General features: G+C 39.9%; 1 protein-coding gene across 1 annotated transcript; it reads left to right on the plus strand.

The window, feature by feature from the left end:
• The first annotated feature begins 12,381 nt into the window (after positions 1-12,381).
• Positions 12,382-13,967, plus strand: MSGN1 (mesogenin 1). The gene has a single exon (XM_062606368.1). The coding sequence runs from the start codon at positions 13,381-13,383 to the stop codon at positions 13,894-13,896; it is 516 nt and encodes a 171-aa protein (XP_062462352.1). The 5' UTR covers positions 12,382-13,380; the 3' UTR covers positions 13,897-13,967.
• Positions 13,968-20,266: the final 6,299 nt, after the last annotated feature.

The following is a 20,266-nucleotide window of genomic DNA, read 5'->3' on the forward strand; positions in this document are numbered from 1 at the left end:
CTCCATCCCAGCGTTCCAGTGCTGCCCTGGCAACAGACAGACAAGATACCGCAAACCCTATAAACTGTCCAAGTTTTATCTGCTGCAAACATATGAAATTTGTGGCCTTGTTTCAGGTCAAATTCAGGATGTCTTCCAGTCCAACATGAAAGCCTGGTCTCAGAGCAACTTTAGTCTTTAAGCCTCTCTGTTGCTCAGCCCACTGCGATGTGTTGTAGACATTTTCTTTGAATCTTTTGTGCTGGTGAGCTAAATCCACTGATTGATCTGCAGCTAGGTGGAAAAGAGCGCTGTGCTCAGGCTCAGATTCCCCAAAGCCTAGAGTTAAGTGGAACAAATTGCTCTGGGACTTACAGCCACATGGACGCCTACTGCGCAGGGGTTCTGTAAGACTACCCAGACTAACGCATTGCCGGTCTTCTTAATTATTGGTCTCTACCAAATAAGACCTGCCAGTCAGAAACATGGGATATGGTCTGTTTTCTTCTAATTAGTTACAGAGCTGATGAGAAGCTCTTACTAAATAGATAATTTCAGTTGTAAAAGGTGATTGATTGGAATAACCTTGTGGGATAATTTTTAGTAAGGTACATACAGCCCAACATCTACTTTTGCTTCTCTATTGCCTTGTAAAACTGAAACTACTATCTCTACAGTATGGTTTCAGATAGAGGTTTGCTTGCGCTATGTATTTATTTTGAACATCATGAGGCGTGTGGGATTTGTAGGTGTTCTTACCATCAAGTCCAAATGAAGGTGATGGGACTGCAGCCACACATCTCCAAGCACAAATACACCTCTATTCTGGTGTCTGCTGATGTGTCATCATCCAAGAGGTTGTCACTCTGCTTTCTGGACTTTCTTTTGTTTACCTTTCCACAAATCCCAAATCTTCCTGCTTGCAGATTGCTTAGAATTTGCAAGATAGACACTTGGGAAAAATTTTAGCCTTAGGATTTTTGTTTGTGATTTCTAAAGAAATACTGTTTTCAGTTGATTTTCCCCCAGTTTTACTGTCAGTTACTAGCTGTTAGGGTTGTCAGTATACTAACTGTAAAAACTCATAAATATGTTACTCTGTTGTTCTAGGAATAGTCATTTTGTCAATGCTAGAAGAAAACACAACAATAATCACATGGGTAAGAAGTTCTGAGATATAATATTGAAAGCAGGCAAGATTCATAATAATATTTGCCTTTTTTGGTTTTTTGGTTGATTGGTTGGGTTTTTTTTTTCCAGCTGCAAAGGCCAAGTTTGATTCTGTTTACCAAAAACCCCCTTATCCAGCACCATCTCTTCCAGCACCTCCCACAGTGTAGTCTCTGATTTTAGTGGTTTGGAAGGTGGGCTGGAGGGTATCCCATAATAGTTGATTGATTTCCATATAACAACCTTATAGATTTCATAAATAATTTTCTAAAAGCCACTAATCTTTTTGCTTGCTCTGTTATCTGTAGCTCACCACTGAGGTCTTACAGAGAGGACATTCCCCACATTGATAATCTGGAGAACATAACTGTGTAGATTAAGCATGTGGCTCTGGCACTGAAAGGGTTTGAATTTGTACACAGAACTGAAAAATTCCCTCAAGAAAATTATATTCCTTCCAATAACAGTAATAACAGTGGTGTGTACCTTGCGTCAGCTTCTTTGTAATAGCGTATTTATCTTGTAAGATACCAGCAACTTGACGTTTAGGGTTTGGCTTTTGTTTGTTTGTTTGTTTGTTTTCTTATTAAAAAAACAACTGGGGTATTCTCACCACAGAAGCCCAAGACTTGGAACTGCTTTGACAGAATGGTGAAAGGGGAAAAGTTTTCAAAGCTGTAGGGTCCTCTTGGTGTAACATCCATGTAGATATCTATATCAGCTTGTACAGCCTTCTTGTCTGAAGATATGCCCCTAGTTTGTATATTGTATTGAAGTGATCATAAAACTCAAAACGTAACCCAAGTGGGTGACTGTGGAAGGATGACTGTTTCAGAGGGAAAATGTATCAAAACTTTGACCAACAGAGCAAGTGATGTACAAAGTGCCCCTGATGTAGGTAGAAGTTACTAGCACAGATGTTCTGGGGAGCCTCTCCAGACCCAACCAAAGCCACCTTCTGAAGATGCTTGCTGAGCTCAGGGTACCCAGTGAGCTCCCCTTAGACAGCTCCTTGTCCATCCTGGCCAAGAGCTTTCTAATCAAGGCATATCTTCTTTCAGGGTCCCAATAAAGCTCACTTAGCAAAACTTCCCTGCAATTGTTTGTTTTTTTTTTATCAATAGAGGTGTAGGATTTCCCTTTATATGTAACGATTTTGTGCAGTTATGTTTTTTTTTTAACTCTTGCTCTTCCAATCAAATCAATCAAGTATTCTATTACATCATTGAAAAAAAACAAGACATAGTACCTTTTAAGAAAATACTTACGTTTCCAGAATGATGACAGGATGCTATGGAGAACATACAAATTAGAAAGTACACCTTAAAAAATTCCCCTGAATGTAATTCAAGCTAATAAGATAGGTGATAATTGTTAGTATACAAATCACAGTAGCTCATAGTGTGGCAATTAAAAAGAGTGGCTTATTGTAAGTACTGTTTTAATAACCTATTGTCATAGGTCTGGGTTTAACTTTAATAGCAACATTATGTGATCACATATTTTATTTATGGATCATTTGAAGAATTTGTCATGCAGATATTCTGATTAGTGGCTATTGAGCCATTAGCCAAATAAATCTAAAGGCAATAAAACTCACAGGAAGATAAATGGCTTTCTTTTTCTTGTTCTTTTCAGCCAATTCAGGCTTAAATTAGCCTTTCACAGAATGGTGATAATGAAGGATTTGTTCTCAGCAGCAATATGGCAGGTGATTTGCATTTGAAAGTTTGACACATTTATAGGCCTTTGATCTTCTAGTGCTTGTGCCCCAGGCCAGGCACCTACATGCACATTTTACCAGGTGGAAGATCTAGGACTAAAAGCAGCTCTAAAAGTCACTCTGAAGATGTACACTAGAAAAAAATACAGAGTTTGTGTCCAGAAAATATTCTATTGCTGAATTTGAGTGGTCTTTATATAACACATGACAAAATATATTTGAACTTCTCTTATTAGAGTTTCTTTGAGGCTAGAGAATGTCCTCATGGAAGATTTTAAAGGAATGCAGAGTCTGATATAAATCCCATTGAGCTGTAAAGATTGGCTTCTTCTGTAGGTTTGAATTTACTGTTGAAATGGAACTTCTCACTGTAGGACCCTTCAAGAATTTTGGCACCAAGCAAACTCAAGAAAAGACTGTGACAGCCCCATGGAGATATTTCTTAAATATAGAATCATAGAATCACAGAGTCACCATATGTGAGCAAAATCAAGCTTATAACCTAGAATATAAAAAGGATGTTCTTAATGTTTGCTTAATGACCCCAGAAGAAGTCGGGAGTCACAGGATTCAGGAGGAACATAGCTGAATATTTGGAACAGAATTATCGTACCCCTTGTGATTGTCTAAAATTTTAAATAATCAGCTGATTTCTCTGCCGGATCAAAGTGTTTAATTCCAAGCCTGTAAAGTCAGGGGCGCATTTCACTCTCATCTCAGCCTTGATTCCTGAGGGAGGCTGTGTTCACTAAGTAAAAATATCCTGCATGAAATTCTTTCCTGTGCCATAAGCAAATTATATTTCTCCAAACTGAGCTTTTCCTTTGAAATAAGACAAGGCTTGCTAGGTTTCTTGGAGGGGGACAGCCTGTCTGATCTCAGAAAAACTCCAGTGATGGAGGTGTCTAGCCAAATAGCTGGCTTCAGGCTATACGTTGTATTTGGGAGAATGCAGCTCACCACCCCCGAATACTCAGCCTTATTAAAGCTGTGTGATGAGTATTGATTAGCCATTGTCTGAAGTACATTGAAAGTAGCAGGGACTATGTAAATGTTAGCTTAGTTTATATACACATTAGTAAGGAATCCTCATTAGATACTTTGAGTCCTGCCCCCCGCCCCCCTTAAAAAGATGCTCCTTCAGCGTAAGAGTTAACTTCACTTTGAAGGTACTTGAAAACTCAATTCCTGGAACATTTTGTTCTTCAAAAGAGAGCACTATCCATCTGTGCTTTCAACTCATCACAGAATGTCAGATATCAGATAAGAGCAAGAGACTGATGAGTGTGCATCCCAGCCTGACAGGGCAGGTCAATGTCAGGGAAATATTTTTTCCCCTCCTCTCCCTCCTCCCTTTCCCCTTCTCTCCCCCTCTCCCTTTCTTTCTCCATTTTCCCTTCCCTCTCCTCTCCTTCTTTCTACAACCCATTTGCTACTATTTACCTTAGAAAATAATTTCTCCGGGAGCTCAGTTGGCTTAAAGCAATATTTAATTGGAGAATTTAGCTTTAATTGTTTTCTGATGATACTCTCTCTAGTTTATGCAGTATTTTGTAACAGGACAGTGTCACAAGCTTTAGGCTGACCCTTGTGGTGGGCATCATATAGTAGATCTTGGCAGAGTGGTAATCCTTTCACCAGCAGTCTATATCTAAGGAAGAGAGATTTGGGAGAGCAGAAGCAGAAGGTGCGGTCTCTTTAGGATCATGCAGGTCAGTAGCAGGGTGGAGGACAGGAACTGATTTCCTGTCCATGTGATTGTGCTGCCTCTCCAGACGGCGTTTTACTGTCCTCCCAGATCTGCAACAAACTGGACCCTAAGAGAGCAGAATTTTAGCTAGGACCAGCTGCCCTCAAGATTTGCATAACTGCTGTTGTAAGATCTACCTGCTTATTCATGTATGTGCTAATTTAACACATCCCAATTACCATTAACTAAGCAGGAACTTAGGCAGGGTGCAAACCAGATGTCTGTGTCTCATCAGTGACGAATTGGACAGCAGATACAGTTGAATGGGCTGCCAGAGTGAAGACAAGCTTTAAGTTTAGTAATCCCTTTTCCTGCTAGTTCTACATTTTACCTTCTCCTTGTTCCATCTGCTAGATTTACAAACTGGACTTACTTTACCATACATAAGTTTTCCTTGTAGGAATTTAGGTTTTTTGCTCCCATGCATTTCAAAACAGAAATGAAAACAATGTAAGAGCTCTCTAAACAGCAGTGGCCTGAAGTATATGACTTTCTGCAACTTTGCAAACCTTAACTGAGCCCCTATGTGTAACTATATACTGTAACTATTGTAACTATTTAATCAATAATCTGGACTTCCTGAAAAGCCTGTTTCAAGTGGATAGTTAAATGTTTCCTGCTTCTAAAATTAATTTTATCCATGCAACTGAGCAGATAAACAGAGATGTATGATTTACATGGGTAAGGGATGTTACAAAAGGCATCATGTTCTACTGTCAGTACCAAGAAGCACCAAAAAAATGAGAAAGAGACTGAAAATTCAATAGATGAAACCTAAAAAAAAAAACCAAACCAAAACCAACAACAGCAAGGAAAGAGAAAGGAAAAGACAGAGAAAAGAGGAAAAGAAATAATGTTTAGTCATAGATCGGACAAGCTAGAGGTAGAAAAAATTGAGATGAAAAATAAAAGCTAATAATGAGGCAAAGAAAGGGAGCAGGGTCTTAAGGGGTGGAGAATAGACCTCTACACCATGCTCTTGTTACCCAAAAATCTAATCAGACAGGAAAAGTATATTGGTACTTTCTATCATCCTAAGTACAGCAGGAAACCTACAATGCATCATTGAAAGGTCAAAGACACCACATCAAAACTTGATGTGTTCATTGTCTCTCCTTCCACTGTGAACTTCTGCAAAGAGTTTGGTTGTTCTTTCCACTCTCCCATCAGGGAGTTGCAGGCAGTGGTAAGGTCTCCCCTGAGCCTTCTTGTCTCCAGGCTGGACAGATTCAGCTCCCTGAGCAATCCCCATAGGCTGTGTTCACCAGCCTCCTGTCCAACTTGGTGATCCTCCTCTGAACTTGCTCAAGTCTCTCAACTCACCAGGTTCCCCAAGTCTTCTCAGAAGCTACCTCCTGTCCAGACACTCTGAGCCTGTGCTGCTGCATGGGGTTATCCCACCCAGCACAGGTGTTTGCATTCTCTTTCCTTACACCTCCCAAGGCTGCACCCAGATCATTTTATCCAGCCTGTCCAGGTCCCTCTGAATGGCAGCTCTGCTCTCCAACATGTTAACCACTTCCTGCATTTCAGTATAATCTGAAAAGCTCTGTATGTGCAGTGTTACCTATAAAAGAAGGGGGAATTATTTTACTTTATATTAATGGGATTGTTATAAACCTGAGTGTAATATGTTAGGCAAAATTTGTGGAAGCATTCATAGCAACTGAAAATTAAAATATCCCAAACTTAATATACCATTAATATTCATCAGTAGACTACAGGACAGGCTTGGTTTTTTGTGGGATTGAATGTGATTAAAATTACGATTTAGCAACTTGCCAAGAAATTTAAGATTGCAATTTAAATCAATGTTCCTCACCTGTGGGTTAAGCACATGCTTGTGAAAGGTGGCTTCAACAGGCACACAATGCTTTATTTCAGAATATGAAAAATGTAAGAACTAAATTAAATTTGTAATCTAACACTTGTATGCTGTCTTTTATCCAGACTATTGATCCATTTTTTAATTATTAAACTGAACTGCAGGCTGTGTCCAGAGCATAATTTCATTTAGCACTGAGGTGAAACATGTTTTCTATTAGCAGGATGCAGCAATTCTGTGCATCAGTGCTAGGACACAGGGGAGGAAGAAATGAGCAGATACTGATGAGGAGGTTCAGCGGATGAAACGGAACAGCCTAAGATGAAATGTAATCACAGCAATTGAAAAATAGGTCCCTTCAAAGCTACCCAGCTTTAGCTGTGCAGCTTGACTAGAAATAGTCATAACTGAGCTTTTAATGCATTTTCCTAGTTACTGGAATTTCTTGTGAGATTTACCTCATTTTGGAAAATTCCTCATGCTGCAAAAAGAACCATTTAGAGCACAGAGCACGAAAGCCCATTGTAATAGAGGAAAACAAGAGTACAACCCCTTAGGTGCTATCTCGGTTCTTTAAAAAGCCATGTGAAACCACTATCACACATGGCAAGGGCAGTCATCAAGATGTTCATGGAGTAAGTAAAAGAAACACTTGGAAATAAACGATATTATACTTTATCATTTATTAAATTGAATGTATGTTTTTGGGTAGAAAAAGAGGCAGTCCTGATGATCCTGCAATATTTACAAGAGGTAACTCTCCACCTCTCCCAGAAAAACCTGAAATATATCCATTCCATTACAGCAAACAAGATTTTTTAAACCAAATGTGAAATCTGGTACAGTCAAGCTGTGCTAAGCAGTAATGGAGTTATCCTACTGAAACAGCTTCTATTATTTTGATAATATCTGTTACTTTTCATTTTCTGAGCAAAATACACCTTGTTAGGCTCCCCTTCCTCCCCCAGCTTTGCCCTTTCCTTCTGGCTGAAGCAGCCAGTAGACATTAAAGACCAACCACATAGTCAAACCTCCTTTCAACTTCTGTTAACAGGGGTATTAAAAAGACATTCCTAAATATCAGCTGAAAACCACTAGGTAATAAACTCCCTACTTAAAAGGTGGCTAGGTGTAAATTCCACACATAGGCCTTTTCATCTGGGAAGCCAGTTGCTTAGAGATCAGACGTTTTAAATGAATTGCGGAGCTGATGTCACTTGTCAATCGTTGGAGACTGCCACTATTTGGAGGATCAAATACTTACATTTAAGGATGTAAAGCACATAGATAGGTCCTGATCCTACCAGAGCAATGCCACAGAGGTGCTTGTCACTATACAAAGTCCTCGTGAAATCAGTGTTACTTACTTGACTGTCTTTTCTCCATGAGCAGGCTCCTAGTTTGGTATTTTGGACTTGTGCCCTTGAGAACATTAACAGTTTTAAACATTTACGGCAGGAATTTTTAGCAGCACTAGAACTAGCCTATTTCTGGTCTTACTACAAATGAATAACAGTGTTTTCTTTTGTGCTAGCCACAAGTTTGTTTGGACAAAGGCAGTAATAACAATTAGACATCCAATTTACACATGGTTTTTATGGATTATAGTAAGGGTTGTGGCTTCCTTTTCATAGGGCTGGACTCAGGACCAGTCATGGTTCTCTTACTGCCTTCTTTCCCAGTTACAGGGAATTGTAGCTGGCTGTTCATCCATGTTCTTTAGCATATTAACCTCAAGAAAAAAAAAAATAAAAAAGGAAAAGAAAAAGAAAAAGAGAAAGAGAAAGAAAAGAAAAAGAAAAATAAAAAAGAAAAAGAAAAAGAAAAAGAAAAAGAAAAAGGAAAAGAAAAAGAAAAAAAAGAGAAAGAGAAAGAAAATGGAAAAGGTAAAGAAAAGGAAAAAGAGAAAGATAAAGAGAAAGAAAATGGAAAAGGTAAAGAAAAGGAAAAAGAGAAATAGAAAGAGAAAGAAAACGGAAAAGGTAAAGAAAAAGAAAAAGAAGAAGAAAAAGAAATAAAAGAAAAATGAAAGGAAAAGGGAAAGGGAAACAGAGAAAGGAAAAGGAAAAGAAAAAGGAGAAAAAGTATGCATTTGTTGACCAGCTTGCTTACCTAGATGTCTTAACCTATTTCAATAGAGGTTGGACCCAGATTAAACCATCTTCCACAAGTTAAAAAAAAAGCTGCAAAATCTACACATTTAAAAATAAATGCATCTGTCAAAGTTGAGGGAAAGCCTTAAGAAGGAGAGAAGCATTGTCTGGTGGCTCATGTGACTCTGGATAACAGATGTGGTGGATCCTTCCCTTCCTTTATTGCCAACTTGGGTGTAAACTGAGGTGTTCAACACTATTTTTCAGAAGTGTTGAACACCTGCTGCGTCTGCTGGAGTTAGTGAGACCTGCAGCTGCTTGCCCCACATTTTATATATGGGGGATTGACTCCTCATCCACACCTCTGTAAAGCTGGATGGTGACAGCCACCTTCTCAGCAAGTGGGCAGAGTAGCAGCTAATACTTGGGAAATATCTTATTAAATGAGAAGCAACTTTAAAAGCTTTTGAGACATAGATTTTTTTTCATGGTACAAACTGCAAGATGAGGCTTTATCATCTAAGTGCTCTACAAGGATATTTGTATGGTCTGCTTCTTGTCAATAAAATACTAGACTTCCATCCTAATTGTAAAGGAAACTGACTGTTATGGGAGTAGTGTTATTGAAAGACATTTATCCATATTTACTCAGTTTCAACCTCTTCATTCTTCTCATCCAATATGAGTTTTTACTTTTGTTACAATTCTGTTTCTCCTACCAAACTCACAGCTTGGTGGAAACATACTCTAATAAAAGTTAAATAAAGTAGATCAGTCTTTAAATAACTTCACACAAAAAAAAATTGTTTATCTACCATACTTGAGGATGACAGTGATTATTTGCACAACTTACTGTAAATTTAAAACCTGAATCAGACACATATGGAAGCTCTAAAAGTTTTCTATTCCATGTATGTTTGTTTGTGAACAGAAAACTTTTTGTTCCTCACATGTTTCTCCTCTCTTCTGTAATGAATTCAGAAAAATGAGCAAGGAACCTTTCATTTTAAAAGAGATGAAGATTAAATTGTTAGCCTTTACAGTGCAGGATAAATTAGTGACAGGAAAATCAAAACTATCAGTCAAGCAGAAAATGCCTCATCAATTGTTAAGTGTCAGTTTGTGTTTCATTGTTGTTAACCTTATAACTCACTAGCCTTCAATGTTCTGACATTACTGCCAGACAAAAAGGGAATTCCTAAAAATTGTGAGAGGTAGAATGAAATAAAGATTGCGTACGAAATAAAGATTTATTTTCCCCACAGATTTACTTTCCAGGAAGGTGCCAACTGACATATTAGACTTTCTTAGCTCTTTAGTGAGAAAACATTAAATAGTCATAGCCTATAGATAAATAAATCTGGTCTCCAGCCTGTAGCCATGCCTTGCTCTGTATAGTGCTTTTTAAAGCCTTGTTATAAAACAACACTGTGACCTGTTCTGGTAATTTCTGCCTGTTACATTGTCTCTACTTTGCAAGATAGTTTCCTAAATGAGGATTTTTGCATTTATGGATGGAAATGTAGTGCTATCCAAAACTACACACCATGAGACTCTGTTGGCTTACATAGGCTATGTACAGCAAATGTGGAGAGAGACATCCCATAGGCTATGGATCATACAGGGATTGTGGAGAGAGATTACATAGCTTCCTGATTTGGCCAAAACTGAGGCACACTTCATGTGGGTACATTTGGAGAACATAGGGGCTGTGGGTATACATGGGTGGCTGTTTTTCAAAACTGAACCTTTGGCTGCATCTACAGCAGTAGAGCAACAGGGCCACAGCTCCTTCTTTGGCTCTGAAGATGTGTTACGTCACAACTTGCTTTCATATGGGTAAAACCTTTGCTCATGCCTATGCCTCTGGTGGCATCTCCTGAATCACAGTTAGGCAACATTTGGGACATAACTAGGTGGGTCCAAGCTCAAATAGCACCAGGGAATATGATGGTAATAAACAAGGATGCACAGATGCAAGACAGTTTTCAAGTATGAGCATTAACCTCTTATCTCTTAATACAGAAAAGCCTGTAAATTTTTTGTGCCTGCGAAACAGTTTAGAAGAGCATAAGCTTATAAGATACAGTGATTTTTCATGCAAGCAGAGCAGTTGTCCACATGCTCTAATATCCTGTCATGCTTACTCTAAACATTTACCCATAAGATTTAAGAAAAGATATAGCTATCGCTATAATTTGCATTCCTCTTCCCTGTGCAATCTAATCTGAATCCCTAAATGTTAGAATACAAAGATGAAATCAGACAGTGTTCACCCATCCTCTACAGTAACAGCAGCTTGGACATGCACAAAATCTTTTCCCCCTTGGTGTGTGAGCAACACTTTCTATGATTTACCCATAAAAGAGGAATACAAAGAAACTGGCAACATGCATTGTTTATAATCAGCAAACAAGTGACATATTGAGATTTTTGCTTCTAAATTGGACTGCCTATAATTAACATATGATTCCATAATCAAAACTGCTGAACAGAGCAGTTTATATATATATATATACATATATGTTCAATATGTGTGTTTTTTAATATATTTATATACACACACACACACATATATTTGCAAGCTCCTTTTTCTTGGCATACCTTGACAGAAGTCCCTCCTCTTCCACCTCCCACTCCCGGTTTTTTATATTTGTAGCCTTCTAATTGTTGTGTTTACCAAAAAGGGAAAGACATAAAGTAAAAGCAAGGACACACAAATGGAAAAGGCACCATAGACACAAATACGGTGAGGAAAAGGGAAAAAGAGTGGGAAAGAGATTTTAAGTGGGACAAAAATGAATCCCCTGTTTATGCCAAATTAGGCCTCGTGTTTAACTTCTGGCCTTGTGACCATTGTCTTGATGCTCAATGAAACACATCTGTTCACTGAAGTCACAGAAAATACCTGTCATTCATCTTGTGTTAATTTTAATCTGTAGCAGGCATTTGTGATTCCTGTGACTCTTTCAACTCATTTTCCTTAAATGAGTAAAGCAGAGCTCAGAAAATGGCAGGGTAACCATAAAACCCCAATGCAATCCTCACTGTGGAGAGCTGTGCCCTGAGTTTCTGCACAGAATCATAGAATTAACTACGTTAGAAAAGACCTTTAACATCATCAAATCCAACATTTATCCCAGCAGTGCCAACAGGGGCTAGATGTCATCATAGTCCAACTGTCTCAGCCTGGGATGAAGTGCAAAAATCCTTCACTCTTTGATTCTTACTCAGCTCAGCTTAAAATCGCTGTCTCCCACAAGCTGCTTCCCAGCATTTTGATTCTGAACTTACCAAAACTCACAAAAACCCTCACAATGATTATGGTGAATATTGGACTGTTGTGTTGTTTTTCTCTGTAGTTGAGGTGAGGATTTCACAGTCAGAAAGAAGTGTATTCTAGAATGGCACAGCTGAAGCATTCCCCCCACTTTTCAGAGTGGATTATGGTGCATACAGAGAACGCTACCACAGAATAAATCTCTGAACTAAATCCTACTTTTCTTTTACCCCAAATTGTCATTCTTATTCCCCTTCTTTTCGTTATATATATATATATATATTTTTTTTTTTTTTGCTTCCTTTATGGGCAGATACAAAGTCACGGCTGGCAGTCAAGCTGCTCAGTATAGCTGCAGAGCTCAGTAGTTTTGGACAGTTTTCCTGGCTCTCTTAACGATTTGCTCTGTGATTTTGGGTAAATTACTCCTTGCTTCTGCTTATCCATTTTCGCAGCGTAATAATGGTCATTTATCATCACTATAAGCTTTTCTGAAGCCTAGATATGAAAAGTGCTCATAATTAATCTTATTAATTTATAGGATATATGTTTTCACTGAACTGCCTAGTATATAATTGCACTGTTGAGTTGAGTCAGGGCTGGGAAAAGGTTTCTTTGGCAGAAGAATGGAGTCCTAGAGACAGAAAACTTTACAGAAAGAGCTAGGCTTCTCTTACACACGTGTAATCTGTAAATTTCTTTGGATGACATTTCCATGTAAAATATTTATCTAGGCCCAAAGTTGATACACTGTATTTTATTTAATAGACTTCTTTGTAAGATTATATTTTCCTATTTCTTTTTTTTTTAATGGTACTTTGTTTACAATTACAGATTTCTTTTTTGATTTCCCAGTCATGATTTAAAGTAGCAAATGAATCTACAAGTTGTGGGGGAATGCATTGCTGTTCTTTTCTCCTTTCTGCTGCTAAAAACCAAAGTGATCCAGAGGGAAGCTGCAATCTCAGGAAAAGAGGATTTAAAGAGCCGTAACACAGACAAATCCAAAAAAAAACATCTTTGACTTTCATGATTAAGTTGCTGATAATGAGAGACTATTTCAGCAGCAGTGAGCACAAATCAAATCATCCCTGCTGTAGTGCCATTGCATTCAGTTACACAGAAATCAGGGCTCAATGGCTTAAAATCAGAGTTTGTGTTAGCAGCCATTAAATTCTATGTCTGTAAATTGTTTGTAAAAAGGTTAATTTTCTTTTTCCTCTCTTACCACTTATCCCCCAGTACAATGTTAAATGTAGATCCGCAGCCTTAATTGGTTTAGTTGCAAGAAGATAATCTTTTTTCCTCCTTTATTTCTGTTGCCTGTTAGCTTAAAGGCTTTTTAGCTGAAGGTTGATAATTATCACTGAGAAGAAACTAGCACATCAGGAGTTCATTTTCCATCTTAGCACTTGTGCTGCTCCTTTGAACTCCTCTCACCAAACCCGCGTTCCCACTCTGTCACTTTCCTCCCTCCATCATAAAAAGGTCTCCGCAGCCGGCGGCTCCAGCCTTTGCTGGCAGGCAGAGGGCATTGCTTCTCCCGAGCGCTCCTCCAGCATGGACAAACTGCATGAGACACTGATAAACATGGAAGACGCTTTGGGTTCAGAACACTCTGTCTGCTTATCGTCCTGGGACTGGAAAAGCACCACTGGGTCTTTCGAGCTGCACCCTGTCTCATCTCCGCACAGCTTATCCCCAGCACCCTCCTTTGAATCCTACTCCTCATCCCCTTGCCCAGCAGCAGTGGAGACCCCCTACAGCAGCAGCAGTGGCAGCCTGGTGGGCTACAGCCTGGTGGACTTTCCTCCTGCCTACCTACCTAGCCCCGGGCAGGCTCGGCTGCCCAAGGGCACAAAGGTGAGGATGTCCGCCCAGCGCAGGAGGAAAGCCAGCGAGAGGGAGAAGCTGCGGATGAGGACCCTGGCTGACGCGCTCCACACACTGCGCAACTACCTGCCCCCGGTCTACAGCCAGAGGGGACAGCCCCTCACCAAGATACAAACCCTGAAGTACACCATCAAGTACATCAGCGAACTGACGGAGCTCCTCAACAGCGTCAAGCGGGTGTAGACTCCACCTGGAGCACTCGCCCCGGCACGCTCAGGGTCTTTACAAGCAAAAAAACAGCAAAATTTCTTCCTTGCCAGAGCATGGGTTGTGAGAGGAGGACAGAACAAGGGAGGGAGAGCGAGGGCCAGTGCTGTACATATGACGTGGTGATGGAAGGTGATGTAGGATTGCCTAAAAACCTGAGCTGCAGCTTGCTAAAACAGAAGTCTTTTTGCTTTTTTATGTCTCTTTTTTTTTTTATTAGTAATAAGCTTCTGAGAAATATTAAACCTATTCTGATACAAAAGTGAAAAAAGAAAAGCCGACTGATCTTCCTAGGATTTACCTAATTGCTGTTCTGACAGATCTTCTGGGTATTAAGGACAATAGTAAATCCATAGGTTTTGAACTGAATTTTAACAAAAAAATTGACAACGCTATAAGGATACTATGTGTATTGGTTTGTACGCACTTTAATACTAGGATGAGGAAGAACATGTATGGTTAGTTCAAGTATTGTCTATTTATCCACTTTTCCACTGTACCTAAAAAATCAAGAAACTAAGTAATAATGAGAATATCTTTGCTCACAAACAAATAAATACCAGTGTCATAGCTTGTATTTTGTATATCTGATTGTTAAGTAAAATCTAGCAATTACTGCTAAATATTGAAAATGAAATATAAACAGACATTTTGTATAGATAAATTGCTGTTATAATCCTCTCTGCTTTATTAATATATACAAAAATATATGATATTTCTGTATTTAATGTATAAAACCTCCTTGCCTCAATGCCTGATAAATTATGGAAGCAGTTTTTACATCAAATTGCTAGAACAAATAAGATCAGGCTGAAATATCTTCCTGTTCTTCCTTCTCTCTGACATGAAATAAATTGATTCAGGTATCAGAAAGATGCAAAATCTTACCCTCAAGGTGTACTGAAACCTAGGATGGCTCTAGTAACCATAATAGCTCCTTATTAAAAGCTGTCAGATCAGCCTTTTCCTACAGCTAGTAACAGTCCTGTAAAGCACAAACCAAAATCAAACTCTTGAGAACTTAGTCTTAATTACTTTGACTTTCTTCCTACAGACATCACAGAGTTCTTGCCACACCACCAAAAAACAGGGGTTGTTTTGTAAATCCCATTGCAGACTGATTCATCAGATTTGTCTGTGCTGAGGCCAGGAATGCAGAAAGAGGAGCAAATCCCAGGGCTGAGTTGTGTGGAGCAAGTTAAGACAGATTAATCTTTTCTCCAAGGGCAGATACAAGGCGTAGCTAGAGCAGGCACCAGGAGCTAACAGGCTAGAAAAGCCATCCTCACCGGGATGGATGTATCAGCACATCCCTGTGGGGCATATGGCTTAGGTTTTAGGTTTGTGGACACACCCTATAGCAGAGCACTGTAAAGTCAAAACTTTACAGTATCCCTCCCTTTTTCTCTTTCCCTCTGTTTGTTGGAAAGAAAATACAATTGTCTTTGACCATTTTTTAGTCCAAGGCTCAGCCTACTCTGACTCTGTCCTCTTCTCACATGGTACATGCATATTGCAGCAAACAGCGTGAAATCCATCAGTGTCTCAAAAAGAAGCTATGTTCAAATTTATGCAGGTAGCACTGGCCCTCAAGATGTAACTATATTTAATCATATCCCATATGCTTCTGTTTTGTTTTAACCCATGTTAGATTTCTCACAATCTTTTGGATTTTATCAAGAATATAAGGAGAATATTTTTTTAAGCTGTGTTGGATTTGCACAGCAAAGTTTTGGGGGGGGGGGACGGGACACTACAGGGATGAATTCTACAAGACAATGCCAGAAGCTTCCCCTGTGTCTGATAGAATCAGTGGCAGCTGTCTCCAAGATGGACCCACCACTGGCCAAGGATGAAGCCATCAATGATGGTGGCAGCACATCTGGGATAGCATAATTACGAAGGAAAAATGTTACTGCTCAGGAGCAATTGCAGCTGGAGAGGGGAATGAGAATGTGTGAGAGAAACAGCCCTGCAGACACCCAGGTCAGTGAGGAAGGAGGGGAGGAGGTGCTCCAGGAGCCAGAGCAGAGATTCCCCTGGAGCCTGTGGTGCAGCCCATGGTGAGGCAGCCGTGCCCCTGCAGGCCATGGAAGTCCACTGTGGAGCAGGCTTGCTGCAGGATTTGGGACCCAGCAAGGGACCCACGCTGGAGCAGCCTGTTCCTGAAGGCAAGTAGCCACAAAGGCAAGGTTTTGCATTTCAGGACACTTCAGTGCTTCAGTGGCAGTGAACTAGATCCTGCCTGTGCCTGTTCGTTGGCTCCGGAATTCCAGTGGCCGCTGACATACCTTTAAATATTTTGAGCTCCAGCACAGCCTGACTGCATCTAAATGGACCTTAGGGAATCATCTGCCCTAAATCACTCACTGTGCTGCAAAAGGACCAAAGACCTTGTCCAAGATAGAGTCAATTTACTAGAATACATTGCCTTCTTGCACTGTTTAATTTGTCTGATTCCCCCTTCAGGGGATGGCTCCTTCCACCTGCATGTGTGTATGACTGAGATGCATGAGTAGGAGACAGAGGTAGGTTCAGTATCTGTCTGTGACTAGGAGCTCCTAGGAGCTGCCAGGTTTGTTTCTCCCCTCTGAGAAAGAAACTAATTCTTGCTCCAGTTGACACAGAACATCTCTAACTCCCTGCTTTTGTAATTTTTGCCCTGGGCATAGACATTTTACCAATTCAGAATAGGCTGAATTATTATGTTCATGATGGTACAAGCCCTGCTGCTACTAAATGTTGGCTTTTTTTTTTTTTCTCAATAAAATGGAATGCAGTCAAGGTTCCTCCTCTTTTCCCTTTCCTATATATCCACAGAATTAATCTAATTGATGTGAAAGAGACCAAGTGCCACACTTAAGAGTACAAGGTTTAGCCTCCAGGACTGTACATAAAGCTATAACGAATTCCAGCAGCAACACCACAATAATCCATAAAACATAGGCAAAAAAAAAGTGGAACCTCAGTCAGGAAAAGTTGCACAAGTTAGAGAAGTAGAGGACATCTTTCACATAAACACGTCTTCTCTTAACACAATATGCTAAAAACTTGCATAGAAATAAAGCTAAAGTAGCAGCCCAAGTATTGGAAGGCCATGGCTAAGGAATCAAATTAAATTATGTTCTACCTAAAGGACGGAATGTTTTACTGTGCTAAAGAGATACAGGAGAGTAAACTGGGGTTAATCCCCAGTTTACTGAAATAAACTCATCCAGCACCAAAAGTGCTGTTTTCCAGGTTATCATGTCACTGAAATTCCTTACCAACTTGGAGAGCAGAATGTAAGTACTAAAACAGCAGCCACCACCACAAAACATAGTTTTCCTATTCTAGTCACAGTTTTCTCATATAAGAAATCTCATGAGTGATACTAGTCAAAGCTGAAAGTGGGGCAGACAAATGCTCAAATACTAAAGACAAAAGGGATGAAAAGCATTGTAAAATCTTCTGCAGAAATTAACTGAAAAGGATTTAAGAATCTCAGGAAAAGCTTCCAGATACAATTGTGTTGAACAAATAGTCCTTCACCCTTGTTTAGCGGTGAAACAATTACACCATTCTGCAGGTCCCACTGTCAGCTGCTGCACTCTCCATCTAGATATTTTGTCTTTTAAACAAAAGTGTTCCCAGATATATACCCGCTCCCCCCAATAACAAGAACAACATGCTTCAAACTGAGCCAAAGAGAAACAGCCCAGACTGTGCACAGACCCTGCCCAAAGACCCTGGAGAGCAGTGCAGAGAAGCAGGCTAAAGGCAAGACGAAAGATGAACAAGGGGCATCAGCTCATCGGTGACATGGCTAGACCACGCCAATTGCTTTCTTAAGAAGTTCTTTATTTTCAGAGCTGCACCCTTGCCCCCACTCTAGGTGAATTGATGAGAGGAGACCAGGTGGGATCACAGAGAGAGTTGAAGAAACCAGAGAAAAGAGGAACTTCTGCCCCACAACAATCCTAAACCTTGTATTAGGGAAGAATAAAGCAGGGCAGAGCAGGTGGTTACATATAGTAGATTTTACAGAAGTTAACTCCTTTGATGCCATCAGACAGGCAGTTGGTGCTTCTAGAGGGAGGAGTTGCTGCTATCAACAGCATGAGGATAGGCTCTGGGTTTCTCAGACCTCAAAGTCCAGAGGCTGTTCCAGTGCAGCTGGGAGTATGCGATGGTGGCTTATTTAGGAGAAAGCACACCAATTGGAAGGAGGAAGCCTAATAAGTAGGGTATTAGCCCAGGATTCAGGAGGCTTGCACAGCTTCACTCTCCAGGGCAGGTTTTTCCACCTGAATTCAGGAGAGTGACAACTTCTCTGCCTGCCCTATGAAAGGGGCTCAGCAGCGCATTGCCTGCTGGCAGAAATAACACCTAGGCAAAACACCCTGAAGACAGCAAGCAGGCCAGATTCTCTCTTGGTGGGAAGGGCGAGTACCTCAGAGAGAATATTCCCTAGTAGTTAAAGGAAAAGGTTCCTTAGACAAGCCCAGGCTCTGAGGCAGAGAACTCAACCCCCAGAGCAGAGGGGAGCCTGGGGCTGCTCACCACAGCACTTTGAAATTCTATGCTAAGGAGCACCATATAGGTGCCAAGAGGTTTTATGGTTACACATTTGGGCTGCACATAGGTGTGCTTAGGGTGAGGGGGAAGAAAGCCTCCTGGAAAGGACTTCAGTCAGTTCCTTGGGAGAGCTTTTTAACTGGTAGCTGCCATGGCTCCATATTCCCTGAGCCTAGGAAAGCCAGGCCTATCCTTCCAGGTCTACATGGCAGTAGCTAAAAAAGCCAAAACCAAACAAATCAAAACCAACCCACAATCATAACAATATGCATATACCTCAGCTTGTAAGGAGGCAGTATTTGACTTACTTTTACTCTCTATCTTATTTGCCATGCAACCACAAATGCTGTTACTGCATTTAACAGATTGAGGAGTCCCAGCTCCCCATAGAGCAGCTGGGTTTTAACAAGATGTAGAAGTTAGGCCCATCTGAACCCCTCCCTGAAAAAGCCCCTGGCTTTGTGCTAATTCACACAGCAAGATAAGCCCAAGTTTGGTCTCCTAGCACTACACTAAGTAGTATAACAAGACTGATGCAGCTTACTTAGACTGCAAGGCATTTCTTTCAAAGCACAGGTCTATCTGGGATTTAGGAACCTAGCAGAAAAAGCACAATTGCTTGGGAGCAATTAGGTGAAGATTCAAATCTCAAATAGACATGTAGCAGAGGCCAAAACTTGATGGAAGTATTTGGGAAGCTTTGGTTCACTGTGAGAATGTGTTTTCCTCTGGATAGAATTGCATAGCATTTAGTGAAGACATTAAGATCTAAAACAAAAAGAAAAGCAAAATACCAAGAAGGAAAATTGGCCTAGAAAAACATAGATGTCAGTTTTATTAATTTTTCAGTATTAGTAGGGAATTTTGTGCTGCTGCTTTAAATCTCCAAAGCGGTAAAGTTTTAAAACACTAGCCATATCTTTGAATATAGACTATAATAAAAATGAGAGCTCCGTCTTTGTTTCAGTAGCTACATATAATAAGGCTACTTGTAGCACCGATTTATTTCCATTCCAAATAAATGGTGGTAAATGTCTGCAGTACTGCTATTGTTCACATTTTCCTATAAAAACAAATCACACCAGACTTCTCTTTTCCCTTAGACTTTTATCATTCACCTGTTGGAATTGCAGAAGACATTAAGCATAAACAAAGAAGATCGATTTGCTTTCAACTTGTGTTAACAGGGATATAAAATAACATCCCAAATACCAGGGGAAAAGCATGCGGCCATAAAATATCCACTTAAAAGGCAAAGAGGTGTTGATACAACACTTGAAGAGGATTTTGTCTTTCTTTACATATATAACCAAGAAGGCAGTTCCTGAATTTAACTATAAACAGACACCTCTGAGGTGGAGAGACCATTACTGTCACATCTTTAAAAGATTTTACTGATATTTAAACCCATTGTGCCCTGCATACTGTTGGAAAAATCTGACAAGCAGCTTTATATAAATCCAAGTTCAACCATGGAGGGGAACCTCCTTGAATTTTCATTTTCCCACATATCAAAAAGGTAAAGGACCATCTAACTAATGTTTCTCATATTGAGAAGTGGCACTAAATAGAACTTTAAGAAGAACTGAAGAGTAGACCCACAGTTTACCTGGGCATCATTTGGCTTTTCAACAATTCTTAAATCCCCCATCAACAGGTAAAGAATCTCAAGGTACTGCCTAATCTTTCAATAAGAAATAAAGGTGTGTTAGATGAGACTGTAAATACCAGCTTTCTATTCTTAAGTGATGCTGTCCTCTAATCTTGGTTGGAAGAGAGGAATTGGAAA

The sequence above is a fragment of the Pezoporus occidentalis genome, unplaced genomic scaffold (genome assembly GCF_034315485.1).
Source record: "Pezoporus occidentalis ecotype Australia unplaced genomic scaffold, CSIRO_AGI_Poc_V1 ctg96, whole genome shotgun sequence".
Taxonomy (NCBI): domain Eukaryota; kingdom Metazoa; phylum Chordata; class Aves; order Psittaciformes; family Psittacidae; genus Pezoporus; species Pezoporus occidentalis.